The sequence below is a fragment of the Bombina bombina genome, chromosome 4 (assembly GCF_027579735.1).
Source record: "Bombina bombina isolate aBomBom1 chromosome 4, aBomBom1.pri, whole genome shotgun sequence".
Classification (NCBI taxonomy): domain Eukaryota; kingdom Metazoa; phylum Chordata; class Amphibia; order Anura; family Bombinatoridae; genus Bombina; species Bombina bombina.
In genome coordinates this window covers 1,028,352,152-1,028,376,164 of record NC_069502.1, presented here as the reverse complement: position 1 = coordinate 1,028,376,164, position 24,013 = coordinate 1,028,352,152, and the positions used below count along the sequence as shown (strand labels likewise).

The window sequence follows — 24,013 nt, the reverse complement described above, 5'->3', positions numbered from 1 at the left end:
GAATAACAATGGGAAAGAACCACATTGAATTGTTGTTATAATTTCAATTTCACATGTGCAAAGTAGAAAGCAGGTAAAAAGGGAAAAGTAAAGGCATAAAAACATAATTTATGCTTACCTGATAAATGTATTTCTTTCCGGATATGGTGAGTCCACGGAATCATCAATTACTAGTGAGAATATCACTCCTGGCCTGCAGGAGGAGGCAAAGAGCACCACAGCATTGCTGCTATATATGTCACTTCCCTTACCCATAATCCCCAGTCATTCAGACTATATCCCAAAAGAAGCCTCAACCGAGACAACAAATCAAATTTGTAACATTTGCAGACTTGCAAATATGTTCCACAGAAACTTCATTTAGAAAGCCCAAAAAGAATAGACAACCCTCGAAAATAAGCCATAACTCTCTCAGGAAACTGCAGTCTCAAAGTTCTGAAAAACAAACGAAGTAAACTTCTCAACCAGAAAAAAGAGAAGTAGCAGAAGTCTTCTAATACAGAAAAAAACAAACAAAAAACAGTAGCCTGCACAACATCCAAATTGTGCATACACGTACCTCAAAAAATAAGAATGAGGACACAGAGAGGGAACAATTCCAAAACAAAATTTCCTGATAATTTCCTTTTCTTCTGTGGGAAAGAGTCCACATACGCATTCATTACTTATGGGAAATAAGAACCTGGCCACCAGGAGGAGGCAAAGACCCACCAGCCAAAAGGCATAAATACTCCTCCCACTTCCCCTATCCCTCATTCATTCAGCAGAGGAACAAGGAACAGTGGAAGAAGCATCAAGGTGAAAGGGTGCCAGAAGATAAAAACAACAACGCCTCAAAAAAACGTGCGGGGGGCTCTGGACTCTTTCCCATGGAAGAAAACAGAATTTATGCTTACCTGATAAATTACTTTCTCCAACGGTGTGTCCGGTCCACGGCGTCATCCTTACTTGTGGGATATTCTCCTCCCCAACAGGAAATGGCAAAGAGCCCAGCAAAGCTGGCCATATAGTCCCTCCTAGGCTCCTCCTACCCCAGTCATTCGACCGACGGACAGGAGGAAATATATATAGGAGAAACCATATGGTAACGTGGTGACTGTAGTTAGAGAAAATAATTCATCAGACCTGATTAAAAAACCAGGGCGGGCCGTGGACCGGACACACCGTTGGAGAAAGTAATTTATCAGGTAAGCATAAATTCTGTTTTCTCCAACATAGGTGTGTCCGGTCCACGGCGTCATCCTTACTTGTGGGAACCAATACCAAAGCTTTAGGACACGGATGAAGGGAGGGAGCAAATCAGGTCACCCAAACGGAAGGCACCACGGCTTGCAAAACCTTTCTCCCAAAAATAGCCTCCGAAGAAGCAAAAGTATATAATTTAAAAAATTTGGTCAACAGGAACCTCATTCTTGAAGGCCCATGTGGAAGCCACAGCCCTAGTGGAGTGAGCTGTGATATTTTCAGGAGGCTGCCGTCCGGCAGTCTCAAAAGCCAATCTGATGATGCTTTTAAACCAAAAGGAAAGAGAGGTAGAAGTTGCTTTTTTACCTCTCCTTTAACCAGAATAAACAACAAACAAAGAAGATGTTTGTCTAAAATCTTCAGCAGCCTCTAAATAGAATTTTAGAGCACGGACAACGTCCAAATTGTGTAACAAACGTTCCTTCTATGAAACTGGATTCGGACACAAAGAAGGTACAACTATCTCCTGGTTAATATTTTTGTTGGAAACAACCTTCGGAAGAAAACCAGGCTCAGTACGTAAAACCACCTTATCTGCATGGACCAGATAGGGCGGAGAACACTGCAGAGCAGATAACTCAGAAACTCTTCTAGCGGAAGAAATTGCAACCTAAAACAAAACTTTCCAAGATAATAACTTAATATCTACGGAATGTAAGGGTTCAAACGGAACCCCTTGAAGAACTGAAAGAACTAGATTAAGACTCCAGGGAAGAGTCAAAGGTCTGTAAACAGGCTTGATTCTAACCAGAGCCTGAACAAACGCTTAAACGTCTGGCACAGCTGCCAGCCTTTTGTGAAGTAAAACAGATAAAGCAGAGATCTGTCCCTTCAGAGAACTCGCAGAAAATCCTTTCTCCAAACCTTCTTGTAGAAAGGAAAGAATCTTAGGAATTTTTATCTTGTTCCATGGGAATCCTTTAGATTCACACCAACAGATATATTTTTTCCATATATTATGGTAAATTTTTCTAGTTACAGGCTTTCTAGCCTGAATAAGAGTATCTATTACAGGATCTGAAAACCCACGCTTTGATAAAATCAAGCGTTCAAACTCCAAGCAGTCAGTTGGAGGAAAACCAGATTCGGATGTTCGAATGGACCCTGAATAAGAAGGTCCCGTCTCAAAGGTAGCTTCCATGGTGGAGCCGATGACACATTCACCAGGTCTGCATACCAAGTCCTGCGTGGCCACACAGGAACTATCAAGATCACCGAAGCCCTCTCCAGATTGATCCTGGCTACCAGCCTGGGAATGAGAGGAAACGGTGGGAATACATAAACTAGGTTGAAGATCCAAGGTGCTACTATTGTATCCAATAGAGTCGCCTTGGGATCCCTGGATTTGGACCCGTAACAAGGGACCATGAAGTTCTGACGAGAGGCCATCAGAACCATGTCTGGAATGCCCCATAATTGAGTTATTTGGGCAAAGATTTCCAGATGGAGTTCCCACTCCCCCGGATGCTCCTCCATCGCCAGGGAACTCCTTGTTACCCCCTGATGGTTGATATATGTAACAGTCGTCATGATGTCTGATTAAAACCTTATGAATTTGGCCTTTGCTAGTCGAGGCCAAGCCTTGAGAGCATTGAATATCGCTCTCAGTTCCATTATGTTTATCGGGAGAAGAGAGTCTTCCCGAAACCATAGGGGGTTCCCAGACCGCGCCCCAGCCCACCAGACTGGCGTCGGTCGTGACAATGACCTACTCTGGTCTGCGGAAGCTCATTCCCTGTGACAGGTTGTCCAGGGTCAGCCACCAACGGAGTGAATCTCTGGTTATTTGATCTACTTGTATCGTCGGAGACAAGTCTGTATAATCCCCATTCCACTGTCTGAGCATGCACAGGTGTAATGGTCTTAGATGAATTCGTGCAAAAGGAACTATGTCCATTGCCGCAACCATCAAACCTATTACTTCCATGCACTGCACTATGGAAGGAAGAAGAACAGAATGAAGTACCTGACAAGAGCTTAGAAGTTTTGATTTTCTGGCCTCTGTCAGAAAAACCTTCATTTCTAAGGAAACTATTATTGTTCCCAAGAAGGGAACTCTTGTTGACGGGGACAGAGAACTTTTTTCTATGTTCACTTTCCACCTGTGAGATCTGAGAAAGGCTAGGACAATGTCCGTATGAGCCCTTGCTTTTGACAGAGACGACACTTGAATCAGGATGTCGTCCAAGTAAGGTACTACTGCAATGCCCCTTGGTTTTAGCACCGCTAGAAGGGACCCTAGTACCCTTGTGAAAATCCTTGGAGCAGTGGCCGAATGGAAGTGCCACAAACTGGTAATGCTTGTCCAGAAAGGCGAACCTTAGGAACCGAAAATGTTCCTTGTGGATAGGAATACGTAGGTACGCATCCTTTAAGTCCACCGTGGTCATGAATTGACCTTCCTGGATGGTAGGAAGGATCGTTCGAATGGTTTCCATTTTGAACGATGAAACCCTTAGAAACTTGTTTAGAATCTTGAGATCTAAAATAGGTCTGAATGTTCCCTCTTTTTTGGGAATTATGAACAGGTTGGAGTAAAAACCCATCCCTTTTTCTCCTAATGGAACAGGATGAATCACTCCCATGCTTAACAGGTCTTCTACACAGTGTAAGAATGCCTGTTCGAAGATAATTGAGACCCGTGGAACCTTCCCCTTGGGGGTAGTTCCCTGAATTCCAGGAGATAACCTTGAGAAACTATTTCTAGCGCCTAAGGATCCTGAACATCTCTAGCCCCAGCCTGAGCGAAGAGAGAAAGTCTGCCCCCCACCAGATCCTTCCCAGATCGGGGGCCAACACTTCATGCTGTTTTGGTAGCAGTGGCAGGTGACTTGGCCTGCTTACCCTTGTTCCAGCCTTGCATCGGCCTCCAGGCTGGCTTGGTTTGAGAAGTATTACCCTCTTGCTTAGAGGGTGTAGAATTTGAGGCTGGTCCGTTTCTGCGAAAGGGATGAAAATTTGGCTTATTTTTAGCCTTAAAAGACCTATCCAGAGGAAGGGCGTGGCCCTTTCCCCCAGTGATGTCTGAAATAATCTCTTTCAAGTCAGGGCCAAACAGTGTTTTACCCTTGAAAGGGATGTTAAGCAAAAGCGCTCTGCGCGCCACGATAGCAAACCCTGAATTATTCGCCGCTAATCTAGCTAATTGCAAAGCGGCATCTAAAATAAAAGAGTTAGCCAATTTAAGAGCTTGAACTCTATCCAAAACCTCCTCGTACGAAGATTCTTTATTGAGCGACTTTTCTAGTTCTTCGAACCAGAAACACGCAGCTGTAGTGACAGGAACAATGCATGAAATTGGTTGTAGAAGGTAACCTTGCTGAACAAACATCTTTTTAAGCAAACCCTCTAACCTTTAATCCATAGGATCTTGAAAGCACAACTATCTTCTATAGGAATAGAAGTGCGTTTGTTTAGAGTAGAAACCGCCCCCTCGACCTTGGGGACTGTATGCTATAAGTCCTTTCTGGGGTCGACTATAGGAAATAATTTCTTAAATATAGGGGGAGGACAAAAGGTATGCCGGGCCTTTCCCACTCCTTATTTACTATGTCCGCCACCCGCTTGGGTATAGGAAAAACATCGGGGGGCACCGGAACCTCTAGGAACTTGTCCATCTTACCTAATTTCTCTGGAATGACCAAATTGTCACAATCATCCAGAGTAGATAACACCTCCTTAAGTAGTGCGTGGAGATGTTGTAATTTAAATTTAAAAGTTACAATATCAGGTTCTGCTTGTTGAGAAATTTTCCCTGAATCTGAAATTTCTCCCTCAGACAAAACCTCCCTCCTGGCCCCTTCAGATAGGTGTGAGGGTATGTCAGAACAGATATCATCAGCGTCCTTTTGCTCTTCAGTGTTTAAAACAGAGCAATCACGCTTTCTCTGATAAGTAGGCATTTTGGAAAAAATGCATGCAATAGAATTATCCATTACAGCCATTAATTGTTGTATGGTAATAAGTATTGGCGCACTAGATGTACTAGGGGCCTCTTGTGTGGGCAAAACTGGTGTAGACACAGAAGGGGATGATGCAGTACCATGCTTACTCCCCTCATTAGAGGAATCATCTTGGGCAATATCATATCTATGGCATTATTATCCCTACTTTGTTTGGACATTATGACACAAATATATCACATATATTTAAATGGGGAGACACATTGGCTTTCATACATATAGAACATCGTTATCTGATGGTTCAGACATGTTAAACAGGCTTAAACTTGTCAACAAAGCACAAAAAACGTTTTACAATAAAACCGTTACTGTCCCTTTAAATTTTAAACTGAACACACTTTATTACTGAATATGTGAAAAAGTATGAAGGAATTGTTCAAAATTCACCAAAATTTCACCACAGTAACTTAAAGCCTTAAAAGTATTGCACACCAAATTTGAAAGCTTTAACCCTTAAAATAACGGAACCGGAGCCGTTTTTACATTTAACCCCTATACAGTCCCAGGTATCTGCTTTGCTGAGACCCAACCAAGCCCAGAGGGGAATACGATACCAAATGATGCCTTCTATAAGCTTTTTCAGTGGTTCTTAGCTCCTCACACATGCATCTGCATGCCATGCTTTCCAAAAACAACTGCGCATTAGAGGCGCTAAAATGAGGCTCTGTCTATGACTAGAAAAGGCCCCCAGTGAAAAAGGTGTCCAATACAGTGCCTGCCGTTTTTATTAAAACAATCCCCAAGATTTAACAACTATTAAAAGTAATAATCTGCCAAATATACTTAGTAAAGTAATCGTTTTAGCCCAGAAAAATGTCTACCAGTTTTTTAAGCCCTAATGAAGCCCTTTATTCTTTTACTTAAACTAAGAAAATGGCTTACCGGTTCCCATAGGCAAAATGACAGCTTCCAGCATTACCGAGTCTTGTTAGAAATGTGTCATACCTCAAGCAGCAAAGTCTGCCCACTGTTTCCCCCAACTGAAGTTACTTCATCTCAACAGTCCTGTGTGGAAACAGCTATCGATTTTAGTAACGGTTGCTAAAATCATTTTCCTCTTACAAACAGAAATCTTCATCTCTTTTCTGTTTCAGAGTAAATAGTACATACCAGCACTATTTTAAAATAACAAACTCTTGATTGAAGAACAAAAACTACATTTAAACACCAAAAAACTCTAAGCCATCTCCGTGGAGATGTTGCCTGTGCAACGGCAAAGAGAATGACTGGGGTAGGCGGAGCCTAGGAGGGACTATATGGCCAGCTTTGCTGGGCTCTTTGCCATTTCCTGTTGGGGAGGAGAATATCCCACAAGTAAGGATGACGCCGTGGACCGGACACACCTATGTTGGAGAAAAGGAAATTATCAGGTAAGCATCATTTATGTTTATCTTCCTAATGGGAAAGAGTCCACAGCCGCATTCATTACTTATAGGAAATTTATACCCATGCCAAAGAGGACACAGAATGCCAAAACGGGAGGGTAAGAGGCGGACCAATAAAGGCACCAACCTAAAAACAGATTCCCAAGAAAACAAAGTCCCAGTTCGTTCAAAACAGGGATCAACAAACATTTTGAAAAAAGCGGTGCCAGAACACAAATCTACCAACAGTCCAAAGAACCTAGATAGAACCACTAGTAGGCCCAACCGAGAGCACCCACCTCAAGGACAGCATCTGTCAGGGGCAACTACCCCGCCGCAGCCACTCAACCAAGCAAGGGACCCCGACTAAAAATTCCCATAGGGAAGATACAAGACAGAAGAAAAAGAACAACATCCAGGGTGACAAGGAGACAACCCGGAGTCACTCAGTAGGATACACCCAAACAGACTATATGAAAAGTCAGGAAAGGACTAGAAAAGAAACAAACAAATCTCAAGGACCAGCAAATGCAAAAACAGCGAGACAGCGTGGACACGCGTCACCATATAAACGAGGACAGGAAGGAAAAAAAAACCCACCCCAGTGAGCAGGGGAAAACAGACGAAGTCCCACACCCCAGACCACAAGAGACTGAGGATGCCTCACAAGCAAGGAAAATTTTCCGTAGCCGGAGAAAAGCTCCGGAGATAGACAGGAAACGATGACAGAAACTAGTGGCGCAAAACTAAGCAGAGCCCCCATCCGAAAACGGATACGAAACATCCCGCTCCTGCGCAACTGAAACTGCGCAGACCAACACTACACCACTATAGGCCGCCGCAGAGCAGCAAAACATCCTTCCTGAATCAACCTTTCTGAACAAAGAGATCCCAAGGATCCAACTCCCACAGAGGGTTCAGAAAAACACCTCACAAGGGACCCTAAAGTGCATGCTAGCGTTCAAGGAGCAACAGTTGCCCTGGAAACAACAGCAACCTTCTGCAAGCTGGGTAGCAAAGCTAACCGTAGGCCAAAATAGCTGACCAACAGAACCCCACCCCTACACAAAAGGAAGGGAAGGACCACCAGGAACGCTTGAGAAAAGCGACCAGAACCCGGGAAAACCCCAGAGACCTGAGGACACAATCCCTAAGTGCAAGCCCACAGGCATTAGGTTTAAAATAGTAAGTAATCACAGCTGAGTACAAACTCAAAAACTGAAGCTTGCTAGACCGACAAGCTAACCACTAGGCCACCTAGGCTCAATAGCTTGCCAGCAGACAAGGTAAAATAACTGCAGCTGTTTCCTAACAGCAAACCTTCCGCTTACTAGGCAGCAAAGCTAATCCAAGAGAGACAAGAGTCCCTCAGAAAAAGGTGAGACAGGAAGCACGTGTCCCCAGGACTAACAACTAATCTACAAATGATTGTACAGGCACAAAATGCCAAAAGTGTTGAGTGACCAGCGCAAATCCTAGGACAGAATGGAATACAGACCTCCCAGAACCCAACAAAAGGACCAAAACTGAGAGCAACCGCTCGAGCCCCCTTAACACAAGCAGCAAGGCAACCCGCGCCGTGACAAAATCTGCAGAAAGCAGAGACAAAGGGGAAAAAAGAGGTCAAACCGAGCTAGAGCTAGTCCGAGACACGAAAGAGGAATAGGAAAAGGGAACTCCTTAACAAAAAGGCTCAGAGCCAATCCTCCACAAAGTTATCAAACCGAAAATACCCCAGACAATAGGACCTATCCTGACCCAACCTCAAATCTCAGGGGCATAACAGGGACATACAGATAGGATAAAGAGCTAGACTGCCAGAGCTATAGACCCCTGAGATCCACGACGGAATTATAAAGGAGGAAACGAGACTTTCATAAGTCAGCGCCCAAGGCAACATGCCCCAATCTGGACTAGTTGGCAGGCTATCTCAACAAGGAAAAAGAACCTCATATCAAAATCCAAGAAGGACACAAGAGATACTGCGAAAAACACCCGCAGCACGAGACCATTAGGGAAAAATTCCCCAATCAGTAGCCCCGAGGCACAGGACTCCAAGAACAGAGCCCCCCACGGCCCATACCCCCAAGAAGCGACAAAGACAACCATGGCACCAGTGACAACACCGGAGAAGTCAATCCAAAAACCCATCAGAGCCTAAAAAGCTCCAAGGGGCGGAGGTAGAGGACATTGACCACCTCCGCATGACAGCCTAAACTACACAATGGCAAAGACTCTAGGAGAACCATCAACAGTAGCTCAAAAGGGCATAATCGCTCCACACGGTAAGGACCACACCCCTCGGATCAGGGATGTGAAAGGACGCAGTGGGATGCCACTGGTCCCGACGTTGGGTGCGGACTGACATGGGCCAGCCCAAGCGTTTCCGACATCCAGACTCGAAGGTCCAGAAGAATAGTGTCATTTTTTTTTTTTTTTTATAATTTATAAACTGAACAAGAGAATCAGTAGGTTCCGCCGGACCAACCAGACGTAATATGCATCACTAACAAGTAACAGGTCACACACAAAACCCTGGAAGAAATCCGGGAACAACTTCCATAGAAGAACTTAAATCAAGCAATCCCAGAATTCCAATAGGGAAAACAGAAAGAAAAATAATCCAGACCGGATAAAATAAAAACAAAGGCACCCGCAGGCATCCGCCCAGAAGGAATTATGTCTCCGCAGGACCTGCCAATTGGAAACCGAACCTCCAGAAAAAAAGGACTGGGAAAGCTCACAGTAGACCGACCGGGGAGAGACACATCCCCACTAGCCTATCTTGAAGAACCTTGCGAGAACTGAGAAGTCCTCGGACCATAAAGGAAAGGATCCCCCAATCAGTCAAAAAGTCGTCGTAATAGGACACACAGCCGCACAATCCTATAACGAAAAGAACAACAAGGGGGAACTAACACCCCCGGGGGGAATATTATAGTGCCGTTCACGGTCTGAACACCTGGAATAGGCAGGCAGGCACATAACTGCAAGGAAACTTCAGGGTCCTGCAAGCGAATCAGCGACATTAAAATCTTAAATCGAAAATGTCCCGCCATCTCCGGGGGAAACAATCCACCCTGTGCGGAGGGGACATTAACATCGGGGCCAACCTTAAAAGTGAAAGGAGTATGCGATTGGGAAGGCGCCTCCTGAGAAGAAGAGCCCCCAGAGGCCGATGGCTCGGAAGGCCCAGGGTCCCCCAAGCCCGAGGGACCCAGCAAAGTATCCAGGCACGAGAGAACAGAATGGCAGACTTGTGATAACATTGCCAAATTACGGCCCTCATCTGAGGACAACTCAGAATCGGATATAAAAATAGTCCCAGCATTGGAATCCTCCATGGTATAAGACAGCACAAGATAAACAGAGATTGGGGGGAAAAAACGACTGGCACCTGACACCCACAATGGCTGGGGGCACTCACCACCTCCTATGACCAGACCTCAGTGGAGCAGACTCTTTCCTCCGTCGCCACTCAGTCAGGAATGCGGAAGGGGAAGAAGACCCACCCAAGCGTAAAAATGCGCCCGGTCAGCAGATGCCAGCGAAATCCCAAAAAGCGTGCCACTAAAGGGCGGCAAAACTAGGCCCACAGAAAAAGTTAAGCAAGTCTGAATAAAATAGGCATAACCCGAAGGTATAGTTCTAGGCCGTGTAAACCACAACCGAAAGAACAAGCCAATATGTGCCACATAGGCATATGACTCGGCCGCAGAGCCTCTATGCACATACACAAGCAGGTTGAATCACATAAGAAACATGATAAAAAAAAAAAAACCTTCCAGTTCACTAATCCACCCTAAAGAGGAATTATCCCATAATTCCCAGATTGGAGCAGAAGGTGCTTCAGCGAGGCCCATACTAATAATCACATTACAGATAACGGAATAAAATGAAACGATCTTACCGGAATCTACGCCGTGGAACAGGAACACGGCCCTTCAAGTGTGACAAATAGTAGCATCGCCTCCGTCATGGACTTAAGAGAAGACAGCATGTAGCGAAACGAAGTTCGGCAACGCCAAGCGCTGAAACGGAGCTGTGATTACGAGTCGGGATGGTGTCGCAGGGGAAGCTACCACTACATCTCCGGACTCTCACTTTCGCCAAGGCCCTTCATGAGAGACTGACAGGACTACTTAAAACTCATGTCCCATGTCGAAGGATAGCACCCTTCATAAGAGAGACATATGAAAAAAATAAAAGTAAAATAATTTTAAAAGAAAACTTCTGACACATCTCTGCCAACCTCCTGGGACGAAAGGCAAAGAATGACTGGGGGCTAGAGGAAGTGGGAGGAGTATTTATGCCTTTGGCTGGTGGCCAGGTTCTTATTTCCCATAAGTAATGAATGCGGCTGTGGACTCTTTCCCATTAGGAAGAAAAAAGTCACAATCAGCCCTTCACAGGAAATGAATCATAACAGGGGACACACAATCGTGCAGACTTGGAAGTGGGATTAGAGTTTTTGTAATGCCTAGACTTATACATGGCAACTATATAATAGAAAATATGGCAACCATGAAGGGCATGACTGAAATAACTAAACTCAAAAACTCCTTTGAAATTCAGAGCTTCACCTACTCCATGCTGGAAGCAAATAATAGAGAACTGTGGGAGATGGGGTGAAATAAAGCTCAGCAATGCAGGGGTGTTTTGTGGGGGGGGGTGTCTCCTGACCGACATATTTCAGTAAAGCTTCACAAATAGAAACAGTATAGACATTAATAGCATTATGATAAGGTAATTAAATAAACAGCATACCACTCAGTGATCCTACTGCTCCAAAACTTAAAGATTTCCCATCCATTATGCTGGCATCACATTCTATTTCACCTAGAAGATTCAAGTTCGACCCCATTCCTGCATTGGTAAATGGAGAGTCCTAAATGCAGAAAGAAGCAATGCACAATGGGTCATTTCATTAGACCCTGAAAATTATAAATGCAAAAACATCACACACAACAGAAAAGGCAATTTAAAGGGACCCAAAATCCAAATTTCGTCTTTCATGATTCAGATAGAGCATGCAATGTTACGCAACTTTCTAATTTACTCCTATTATAAATCTTTCTTCATTCTCTTGCTATATTTATTTTAAAATGCAGAAATGTAAGCATAGGAGCCTGCCCATTTAGCCACCAATCAGCAAGTGCTACCCAGGTGCTGAACCAGAAATAGGCCGGCTCCTATGCTTGCTTTCCTGCTAGCAAGAGAATAAAGAAAAATTGATAATAGGAGTAAATTATAAAGTTGCTTAAAATTGCATGCTCTATATGAATCATGAAAAAAAATGTGGGTTTTGTGTCCCTTAAGGAATGCTTATATATGCTTAGTATATAACAGCAGTTAGGCAATTTATTACAAAAGTTCTAAATGCAAAATAAGTTTAAAAATTTATAAAATTGTCTTCATTATTTTGATGTCTAGGGACAAATCCAATAACAAGCCCCTTAAGCATTCAAACACGTCTAAAAAAAACAGTAATCTGCAGTAATGAGGTGTTATAGTTTCAGGTAAAAATACCTGCAGCTGCAGGCACACTGTCTCTCTCATACATTTCGATAAGGTTCACTGCAACAAAAGCCCATGGTTGCTGCAGTTACTGGAACATTGCATTGTATCCCTCCCATGAGAGCTGACCATCCAGGATATGCTAATAAAAACATAATTTGTGCTTACCAGATAAATTCCTTTCGTTCCGCATAGGGAGAGTCCACTGCTTCACTCCTTACTGTTGGGAAATACAACACCTGGCCACCAGGAGGAGGCAAAGACACCCCCAGCCAAAGGCATAAATATCCCTCCAACTTCCTCATTACCCCAGTCATTCTGCCGAAGGAACAAAGAAAAGTAGGAGAAACATTAGGGTAAAAAATGGTGCTAGAAGAATAAAATAAATAATAGGAGACTGCCCATAGACAAGAAAAAACAGGAAGGGGCTGTGGACTCTCCCTATCCGGAAGGAAAGGAATTTATCTGGCCAGAAATGTATCTCGCCAGAAACAGCAGTTATGAAGCAGTGGTCTAAAGACCGCAGCTCTATAACCCTGTCCGCCTGCTTTGAGCAGTCTGCAGGGGGCGGCATTGCACCAGCAGCTCACAAGAGCTGTTGGAGCAATGCTGACTACGGAGAGCATATTGCTCTCCGCATTCAGCGAGGTCTGTCGGACCTGATCCGCACTGTCGGATCAGGTCCAACAGACCTTTGATAAATATACCCCTAAGTGTTCAATCTCCTCGCAGTCAGCCTCAGAGAATTTGATGAACAAATGGACCTTGTATCAGCAGGTCGTAACTTCCACGGGGAAATGAGGACATCCCCACTAGATCCGCGAACCACGTCCTTCGCGGCCACGATGGAACAATCAGGATTACTGATACCCGCTCCTGCTTGATGCAGGCCACCACTCGAGGAAGAAGCGGTAATGGAGGAAAAAGATATGAGTTTAAACCTCCAGGGCACTGCAAGTGCATCTATTAGATTCGCTTGGGAATCCCTCGACCTCGACCTGTACCTGGGTAGCTTGGTATTGAGACAGGACACCATGCTATCTCCGGCTTCCCCCACTTGCTGCATATCTCTGCGAACACCTCGGGATGGAGAGACCATTCCCCTGGATGGAAGGATTGCCTGCTGAGAAAATCCGCCTCCCAGTTGTCCACACCCGGAATGTGGATCACTAACAGCAAACAGCTGTGGGCCTCCGCCAACTCTAGAATCAGAGATACTTCCTTCATCGCCAAGGAACTTCTCGTTCCCCCCTGATGGTTGATGTAAGCCACAGAGGTTATATTGTCTGATTGGAAACAGATAAACTGGGATGAACCCAGAAGCGGCCAAGCCTTCAAGGCCTTAAAGATTACCCGTAGTTTCAAAATATTGATCGGGAGAGAGGATTCCTCCTGAGTCCACAACTCCTGTGCCTTCCTGGCACCCCAAACAGCTCCCCATCCAGATAGGCTTGCGTCCGTAGTCACAATCTCCCAGGATGGTCTTAAGAAGCATGTCCCTTAGGAAGGTGATCTGGACAGAGCCACCAAGAGCAATTCTCTCCACCGGCTGTCTAATACAATATGTTGAGACAGATCTGAATTATCGCCGTTCCACTGCCTCAGCATGCACAGTTGTAAAGGTCTGAGACGGAACCTGGCAAAAGGAATGATGTCCATGCAGGACACCATGAGACCAATTTTTTCCATACACTGAGCCACAGAGGGACTCAAGGAGGTTCGGAGGGACAAAACATGCCGAAGTTAGCTTGCAACGTCTCTGGTCTGTTAGAAATATCCTCATGGATATGGAGTCTATTATAGTACCCAGGAATTCCACCATGGTACTTGGGATAAGAGAACTCTTTTCCAAGTTTATCTTCTATCCATGTTATCGAAGAAGACTGAGAAGGGACTCGGAGAACTCTTCCGCAAGACGAAAGGATGGTGCTTGCACCAGAATATCATCCAAGTATGGGGCTACTGCAATACCCTGAGTTCTGGCAACGACTAGAAGAGCCCCCAGAACCTTCGAAAAGATTCTAGTAGCTAGGGCAATGAACTGGAAGTGCTGGTCCAGGAATGCAAACCTCAGGAACTGAAAGTGTTCCCTGTGGATTGGAACATGAAGGTAAGCTTCCTTCAGATCTATAGTGGTCATAAACTTGCCTTCCTGAATTAAAGGAAGGATGGACCTTATCGTCTATCTTAAAGGAAGGGACACTGAGAAATGTGTTTAAGCACTTTAGGTTCAGAATTGGGCGAAAAGGTCCCTACTTCTTTGGGACCACGAAAAAGGTTTGAATAAAACCCCAAACCTCTTTCTTCGATAGGCACTGGGACAGATCACGAACGCACCCTAGAAAGGCATCCCTTTTTTCTGGTCTGGTAAACTGATTTGAGAGAAGGAATCTGTCCCTTGGCGGGTGAGATTTAAAGCCTATCTTGTATCCCTGAGATACCACCTCCAGGACCCACGGATCCTGTTCGTCCTTGAACCAGGCGTCTGAAAAAAGAGACAGTCTGCCCCCTACACGATACGATCACGGATCGGAGGCCGCCCCTTCATGCTGATTTGTTTTTGGCGGGCTTCTTATTTTGCTTGGATTTTTTCCAGGACTGAGCCAGCTTCCAAGTACTCTTGGGTTGCTCTGGCTTGGAGGAGGATTGTTGTCGTTGGGATATGTCAAAACGAAAGGAACAAAAATGAGAAGATTGTTGCCCCTAAGACTTGTTCTTCTTATCTTGCGGTAGGAAGGCACCCTTGCCTCCGGTAACCGTAGAAATAATGGAGTCCAGGCTTGGACCAAATAAAATCTTTCCCTTGAAGGGAAGAAAAAGGAGTCTGGAATTAGAAGTCATAACTGCAGACCAAGACTATAACCAGAGCACCCGGGCGGGCTAAGACCGCAAAGCCAGAGGTCTTTGCATTTTGGAAAATAATTTGCATGTTCGCATCACAGATAAAAGAATTAGCAATTCTCAGAGCTTTTTTCTGTCATGCATAGCCTCGAGGGGAGACTCCGCCTCAATAATTTCCGACAAAAAAAAAAAATCGCACCAGTAGGTAGCCTCTCTGCAACCGCGGCAACTGCAGCCGCAGGTTGAAAATGAAAATCCCATATTTTGAAACATCTTTCTCAGAAAGGTTTCTATTTTCTTATCCATCTGCTCTCTGAACGAAGAACTATCCTCAAGAGGTATAGTAGTACGTTTAGTAAGCGTACAGGGAGTGCAGAATTATTAGGCAAATTAGTATTTTGACCACATCATCCTCTTTATGCATGTTGTCTTACTCCAAGCTGTATAGGCTTGAAAGCCTACTACCAATTAAGCATTTTAGGTGATGTGCATCTCTGTAATGAGAAGGGGTGTGGTCTAATGACATCAACACCCTATATCAGGTGTGCATAATTATTAGGCAACTTCCTTTCCTTTGGCAAAATGGGTCAAAAGAAGGACTTGACAGGCTCAGAAAAGTCAAAAATAGTGAGATATCTTGCAGAGGGATGCAGCACTCTTAAAATTGCAAAGCTTCTGAAGCGTGATCATCGAACAATCAAGCGTTTCATTCAAAATAGTCAACAGGGTCGCAAGAATAGTGTGGAAAAACCAAGGCGTAAAATAACTGCCCATGAACTGAGAAAAGTCAAGCGTGCAGCTGCCAAGATGCCACTTGCCACCAGTTTGGCCATATTTCAGAGCTGCAACATCACTAGAGTGCCCAAAAGCACAAGGTGTGCAATACTCAGAGACATGGCCAAGGTAAGAAAGGCTGAAAGACGACCACCACTGAACAAGACACACAAGCTGAAACGTCAAGACTGGGCCAAGAAATATCTCAAGACTGATTTTTCTAAGGTTTTATGGACTGATGAAATGAGAGTGAGTCTTGATGGGCCAGATGGATGGGCCCGTGGCTGGATTGGTAAAGGGCAGAGAGCTCCAGTCCGACTCAGACGCCAGCAAGGTGGAGGTGGAGTACTGGTTTGGGCTGGTATCATCAAAGATGAGCTTGTGGGGCCTTTTCGGGTTGAGGATGGAGTCAAGCTCAACTCCCAGTCCTACTGCCAGTTTCTGGAAGACACCTCCTTCAAGCAGTGGTACAGGAAGAAGTCTGCATCCTTCAAGAAAAACATGATTTTCATGCAGGACAATGCTCCATCACACGCGTCCAAGTACTCCACAGCGTGGCTGGCAAGAAAGGGTATAAAAGAAGAAAATCTAATGACATGGCCTCCTTTTTCACCTGATCTGAACCCCATTGAGAACCTGTGGTCCATCATCAAATGGGAGATTTACAAGGAGGGAAAACAGTACACCTCTCTGAACAGTGTCTGGGAGGCTGTGGTTGCTGCTGCACGCAATGTTGATGGTGAACAGATCAAAACACTGACAGAATCCATGGATGGCAGGCTTTTGAGTGTCCTTGCAAAGAAAGGTGGCTATATTGGTCACTGATTTGTTTTTGTTTTGTTTTTGAATGTCAGAAATGTATATTTGTGAATGTTGAGATGTTATATTGGTTTCACTGGTAAAAATAAATCATTGAAATGGGTATATATTTGTTTTTTGTTAAGTTGCCTAATAATTATGCACAGTAATAGTCACCTGCACACACAGATATCCCCCTAAAATAGCTATAACTAAAAACAAACTAAAAACTACTTCCAAAACGATTCAGCTTTGATATTAATGAGTTTTTTGGGTTCATTGAGAACATGGTTGTTGTTCAATAATAAAATTAATCCTCAAAAATACAACTTGCCTAATAATTCTGCACTCCCTGTAGAGATGGCACCATCCTACAAATCCAGTTGAGAGTCCGGGACCGGGAACAACTTTTTAAAACGTAGACAAGGGGGAAAAGGAAGAATCAATTATTTCCCATTCATTCTTAATAATGTTCGCCATCTTAACCGGTACAGGAAAAGTCAAAATGAACTTTCTTGTCTTCGCAAACTTTGTCTAACTTAGGTATCATATGTTCTTCAGGCAGCGAGGCCTCTGGAACCTCTAACGTAGACAGAACCTTCTTTAATAAAAAACGCAAGGGCTCAATATTAAAGTGTCAGTAAACTTTAAAAAAAAAAAAATATATATATATATATATAATGTGCAGAATTCTATAACATTATATTAGCCAAACATTTATAAAACATAATTTCCCCTATTAATTTAAAAAAAAAAAAAAAAAACGCTATTTCACAGACCCGCTCTCTGCTGAGCGGATCAGCGCATCGGGCCAGATGTGACAGGAGCGAGCTGCACTTAGTCTTATGGCGCGGTCGGGCCGGGCTGTGACTATACAGCTGGCCCGATGCGCTGAGTAAATATAACAGACCCGCTCAGCAGAGAGCGGGTCTGTGAAACAGCGTTTTTTTTTTAAATTAATAGGGGAAATTATGTTTTATAAATGTTTGGCTAATATAATGTTATAGAATTCTGCACTATGTGCAGAATTATATAACATTATTTTTAAGGTTTACTGTCCCTTTAAATCTAAAAGACGGTTCTTACGCAGCAGGAGGTTTAGACACCAAGGATTCCGACCCAGAAAGTTCACCCTCTGAAACTACAGAGGTTAATTCATCATCAGATAACTGGGACATAATAGCTAAATCCGATAAATATTTAGATGACTCAGGGTTAGGAGAGCTATGTTTAACCTTTCTCTTGCGTTTGTTAGAGCGAGGTAATGCACTGAGAGCCGCAGACACCGCCATTTGTAACTGTGCTGCAAAGTCCGCAGGAAGGTCACCTCCAGGTGGGGGATTAGATATGCTACAGGGAAATGCATGTGGAGTGGATAATGTAGCAAGGGTAGTAATCTTGCAGGACACCGAGTCCTGAGAGGTAGACGGCTCAGAGGGACTAAGAGCCTTAGCAGGCTTGTCTCCCTTCTTAGACTTTATAACGGTGTTAAGGCATGAGGAACATAACTGAGTGGGTGGGAAAACCACAGCCTCCTCACAATATAAACAGGTATGATTTAGTACAGAAGGAGTACCTTCTAACATGTCAAGAGTCCTCCATAGCTCACGTTATACCCACAGAAGGACACAAATAAAAACGTTTTTTATTATAGAAAACTGCACCTTTATACTCCCAATGGCTGGGCACTTGCCACCTCCTAGACCCAGACAGTTAACAGAGGAAATGCTCTTCTCAGGTTCAAGTCTCAGCCAGAATGGAGGAAATGAACATAGACCCCACCCGGTCACATAGTGTGCAAGACAGTACTTCCCCTGTTATTACAAGTACAGCAAGTAATAGGAGCTGTGCAACACTTTCAAAAAAGTGAAACTTAAAAGTGAAACCTGTTTGTTCCAGCCAAAACACACAGTCTATCAGCCCAGGAAAAAAAAAGTCACACAAAGCAGCATGTAAATAATTAATACACTGATAAATTAACCCTAACTGTTCAATAAACCCCCTTCAGAGGATATTAACCCTGGATCCTATGAAGGTATAAAGGAGCCACACTGTGGAAGAGAACACAGCCTCTCAAGTGTGACAGTCTTATAGCAGTGCTCCTGACATGGACTTGAGTGAAAGAAAGCAGGCAGTGAAACTCGTCAACACTGGATGGTTTCGCAGAAAAACTTTCCCTGCATCTCCAGACTCTAACTTTCATCAATACTCTCACTGAGAGGTTGACATGACTACTTGAAACTCTAGTCCTATCTCGAAGGGCAGATACCCTTTTTCAGGACTCTCCAAATCTTCTGACACTTCTATGCCACCTCCTAACGTGACGAAAGGCAAAGAATGACTGGGGTAATGAGGAAGTGGGAGGGATATTTAAGCCTTTGGCTGGGGTGTCTTTGCCTCCTCCTGGTGGCCAGGTGTTGTATTTCCCAACAGTAAGGAATGAAGCCGTGGACTCTCCCTATCTTAGGAAGGAAATATAATGTAAAACAGCACATATATCAAAACAGTACTCGGACTTTACTACGTCTAGGCAACTGGATATTTCATTCCATCGTTACTGCATATGCCAGCAGTTACCAAAAGGTCTCATATTTTTGTGTTCAATAATCATGACCTTCCTAGTAATAAGAATTCAAGTAGCTGGGAAATGGAGTCAACACTCATTCATGACATAGCTTTATTAAATAATGGCTAGCTATAATGTAAAGTGTTTTTCTACTACACCTATGTGATAGGATAATTGACCAATTAAACTAGTTATTTTAGCCCCTGTGTTTCTAATTGGCTGATTCTAGCACTGGGTCTGGTATAAGAAAGGGGAAAGCCTGTGTATGATTATCTATGATTACGGGGGAATCAGGAAAACGAGCAAGTGACGTCATACAGCCCCATGGTCGCAGCACCTGGTTCTTTTAATAGGTAGCGGTGTGCACTGTTGTTGTTTGCTCACACGCTGCGATGTGTTCTTCTTATGCTTTTTAACTGATTCAATAAAGAACCCTTTTATCTATCCACTATAAGGAGCCGAACTGGAGGTTTTTTTTTCCTATTTGTGCACTTTCATCAAAGTCTCCATAGGGTTCCTGTTGTTTGATTGGGTGGCACTCTATCCTGCTAATTGGGCGGATCACTGTCCAGGAGGAGAAAATCAAGGGATCGATACTGCGCTGGCAATATGCAAGCATAAAGAAAGAATGGCTGAACATTTGATTGATGTTGGCAAAACCGTGAGTGAAGTGTATCTAAACACTTGTGTCTTTGATTATGTGATTCTTTGACATGAAGGTTTCTATCTGAATCAACAATATTATTGCTTGCCATCACTGTTTAGCAGAGACAGTCCTCCAGGGTAATTATGGAACATTGTTTCTGTTCTACTGTTTGTAGGTTAATATATTGTCAGATCTTATCTGTGGAATATATTATTCTTAATACATACTCCTTGATGATTTAAAAGTCATTCGCCTAGATTTAGAGTTTTGTCGGTAAAGACCCGCGGTGCTAAAGCTCCTTTTTTTTCCAGCGCACCCTTAAGCCAACACTGGTATTACGAGTTGTCTGAATGGCTGTGTTAACCTCAGAAAAGGGAGCGTTGAGCATAATTTAGCTCCACTTCAACCCTCAATACCAGCGTTGCTTACGGTAGCGGTAAGCTGGAAAAACTTGCTTGTGCACGATATCCCCATAGGAAACAATGGGGCTGAGCTGGCTGAAAAAAAACCTAACACCTGCAAAAAAGCAGTGTTCAGCTCCTAACGCAGCCCCATTGTTTCCTATGGGGAAACACTTTCTAAGTCTACACCTAACACCCTAACATGAACCCCGAGTCTAAACACCCCTAACCTTATACTTATTAACCCCTAATCTGCCGCCCCCGACATCCTCGCCACCTGCATTATATTATTAACCCCTAATCTGCCGCTCCGGACACCGCCACAACCTACATTATAGCTATGAACCCCCTAATCTGCTGCCCCTAACATCGCTGACACCTATATTATATTTATTACCCCCTAATCTGCCCCCCCCAACGTCGCCACCACCTACCAACACTTATTAACCCCTAATCTGCCGACCGGACATCGCCGCCACTATAATAAATGTATTAATCCCTAATCCGCCGCACTCCCGCCTCGCAAACACTATAATAAATTTTATTAACCCCTAATCTGCCCTCCCTAACATCGCCGCCACCTACCTACAATTATTAACCCCTAATCTCCCGCCCCCAACGTCGCTGCTACTATAATAAAGTTATTAACCCCTAAACCTAAGTCTAACCCTAACCCTAACTTAAATATAATTTAAATTAAACAAACTAAATGTACTATCATTAAATAAATGAATCCTATTTCAAACTAAATACTTACCTATAAAATAAACCCGAATATAGCTACAATATAACTAATAGTTACATTGTAGCTATTTTAGGATTTATATTTATTTTACAGGCAACTTTGTATTTATTTTAACTAGGTGCAATAGCTATTAAATAATTAATAACTATTTAATAGCTACCTAGTTAAAATAATTACAAAATTACCCACCACCACCCACATCGGAACAGCCAATAGAATGCAAGGTCAATCCGATTGGCTGATTGGATCAGCCATTTGGATTGAACTTCAATCTGATTGGATGATGGCATCAGCCAATCAGATTTTTCCTACCTTAATTCCGATTGGCTGATAGAATCCTATCAGCCAATCGGAATTCGAGGGACGCCATCTTGGATGACGTCATTTAAAGGAACATTCGGCCTTAGGACATCGTATGAAGAGGATGGCTCCGCGTCGCATGGATTCAAGATGGCTCCGCTCCGCTCCGGTTGATTGAAGATTGAAGATGCTGCTTGGATGAAGACATCTGCCGCTTGGAGGACCTCTTCTGCCCCGATCGGATGAAAACTTCTGCCGCTCCGGATGTCCACTTCTGGCCCATCGGTGCCCGGCTGGGTGAACACGGCTCCAGGTAGGGTGATCTTCAGGGGGGGTAGTGTTAGGTTTTTTTAAGGGGGGATCGGGTGGGTTTTAGAGTAGGGGTATGTGGGTGGTGGGTTGTAATGTTGGGGGGATTGTATTTTTATTTACAGGTAAAAGAGCTGATTACTTTGGGGCAATGCCCCGCAAAAAGCCCTTTTAAGGGCTGGTAAAAGAGCTGATTACTTTGTAATTTAGGACAGGGTAGGGCATTTTATTATTTTGGGGGGCTTAGATTAGGTGTAATTAGTTTAAACTTCTTGTATTTTTATTTTTATTTTTTGTAATTTAGTGTTTGTTTTTGTACTATAGTTTAGTTTATTTAATTGTATTTTAGTTTAGATAATTGTATGTAATTTATTTAATTAATTTTTTGATAGTGTAGTGTTAGGTGTATTTGTAACTTAGGTTAGGATTTATTAAATAAATTAGGGTTAGACTTAGGTTTAGGGGTTAATAACTTTATTATAGTAGCGGCGACGTTGCGGGCAGGAGATTAGGGGTTAATAGTAGGTAGGTGGCGGCGATGTTAGGGAGGGCAGATTAGGGGTTAATAAAATTTATTATAGTGTTTGCGAGGCGGGAGTGTGGCGGTTTAGGGGTAATACATTTATTATAGTGGTGGCGATGTCCGGTCAGCAGATTAGGGGTTAATAAGTGTAGGTAGGTGGCGGCGACGTTGGGGGGGTCAGATTAGGGGGTAATAAATATAATGTAGGTGTCAGCGATGTTAGGGGCAGCAGATTAGGGGTTCATAGGTATAATGTAGGTGGCAGCGATGTCCGTTTGGAAGATTAGGGGTTAAAAAAAAATTAATTATAGGGTTTGCGATGTGGGGGGCCTCGGTTTAGGGGTGTTAGTGTACTTTATAGCACAGCAGTTAAGAGCTTTATGTTCCTGCGTTAGCCCATAAAGCTCTTAACTACTGACTTTTTTTGCGGTTGGAGTCTTGTTGGTAGAGGCTCTACAGCTCACTTCTTCCAAGACTCGTAATACCAGCATTAGGCAAATCCCATAGAAAAGATAGGATACGCAATTGACGTAAGGGGATCTGCGGTAGCCTCGAGTCGCGGAAAGAAAGTGAGCGGTAGACCCTTTCCTGTCTGACTCTAAATACCAGCGGGCGTTAAAAAGCAGCGTTAGGACCCCTTAACGCTGCTTTTTAACCCTAACGCAGAACTCTAAATCTAGGCGTATGATAGTTGTGTGTGTTCAATCTATTAAGCTAAAAACAGAATTTATGTTTACCTGATAAATTACTTTCTCCAACGGTGTGTCCGGTCCACGGCGTCATCCTTACTTGTGGGATATTCTCTTCCCCAACAGGAAATGGCAAAGAGCCCAGCAAAGCTGATCACATGATCCCTCCTAGGCTCCGCCTACCCCAGTCATTCGACCGACGTACAGGAGGAAATATGCATAGGAGAAACCATATGATACCGTGGTGACTGTAGTTAGAGAAAATAATTCATCAGACTTGATTAAAAAAACCAGGGCGGGCCGTGGACCGGACACACCGTTGGAGAAAGTAATTTATCAGGTAAACATAAATTCTGTTTTCTCCAACATAGGTGTGTCCGGTCCACGGCGTCATCCTTACTTGTGGGAACCAATACCAAAGCTTTAGGACACGGATGAAGGGAGGGAGCAAATCAGGTCACCTAAATGGAAGGCACCACGGCTTGCAAAACCTTTCTCCCAAAAATAGCCTCTGAAGAAGCAAAAGTATCAAATTTGTAAAATTTGGCAAAAGTGTGCAGTGAAGACCAAGTCGCTGCCTTACATATCTGGTCAACAGAAGCCTCGTTCTTGAAGGCCCATGTGGAAGCCACAGCCCTAGTGGAATGAGCTGTGATTCTTTCAGGAGGCTGCCGTCCGGCAGTCTCATAAGCCAATCGGATAATGCTTTTAAGCCAAAAAGAAAGAGAGGTAGAAGTTGCTTTTTGACCTCTCCTTGTACCAGAATAAACAACAAACAAAGAAGATGTTTGTCTGAAATCTTTAGTAGCCTCTAAATAGAATTTTAGAGCACGGACTACGTCCAAATTGTGTAACAAACGTTCCTTCTTTGAAACTGGATTCGGACACAAAGAAGGTACAACAATCACCTGGTTAATATTTTTGTTGGAAACAACTTTCGGAAGAAAACCAGGCTTAGTACGCAAAACCACCTTATCTGCATGGAACACCAGATAGGGCGGAGAACACTGCAGAGCAGATAACTCAGAAACTCTTCTAGCAGAAGAAATTGCAACCAAAAACAAAACTTTCCAAGATAATAACTTAATATCTACGGAATGTAAGGGTTCAAACGGAACCCCTTGAAGAACTGAAAGAACTAGATTAAGACTCCAGGGAGGAGTCAAAGGTCTGTAAACAGGCTTGATTCTAACCAGAGCCTGAACAAACGCTTGAAAGTCTGGCACAGCTGCCAGCCTTTTGTGAAGTAAAACAGATAAAGCAGAGATCTGTCCCTTCAGAGAACTTGCAGATAATCCTTTCTCCAAACCTTCTTGTAGAAAGGATAGAATCT

The 24,013-nt window shown here is 43.7% G+C and overlaps 1 protein-coding gene across 3 annotated transcripts in view; it reads right to left on the bottom strand.

Moving 5' to 3' along the window:
* TASP1 (taspase 1) overlaps window positions 1-24,013 on the bottom strand; it is a 680,735-nt gene that overhangs the window by 436,940 nt on the left and 219,782 nt on the right. For all 3 annotated transcript variants that reach the window (XM_053712134.1, XM_053712135.1, XM_053712136.1), the window contains one exon: window positions 11,339-11,459. In XM_053712134.1, the coding sequence (XP_053568109.1) occupies window positions 11,339-11,459 (121 nt within the window). The remainder of the gene's footprint in view (window positions 1-11,338; window positions 11,460-24,013) is intronic.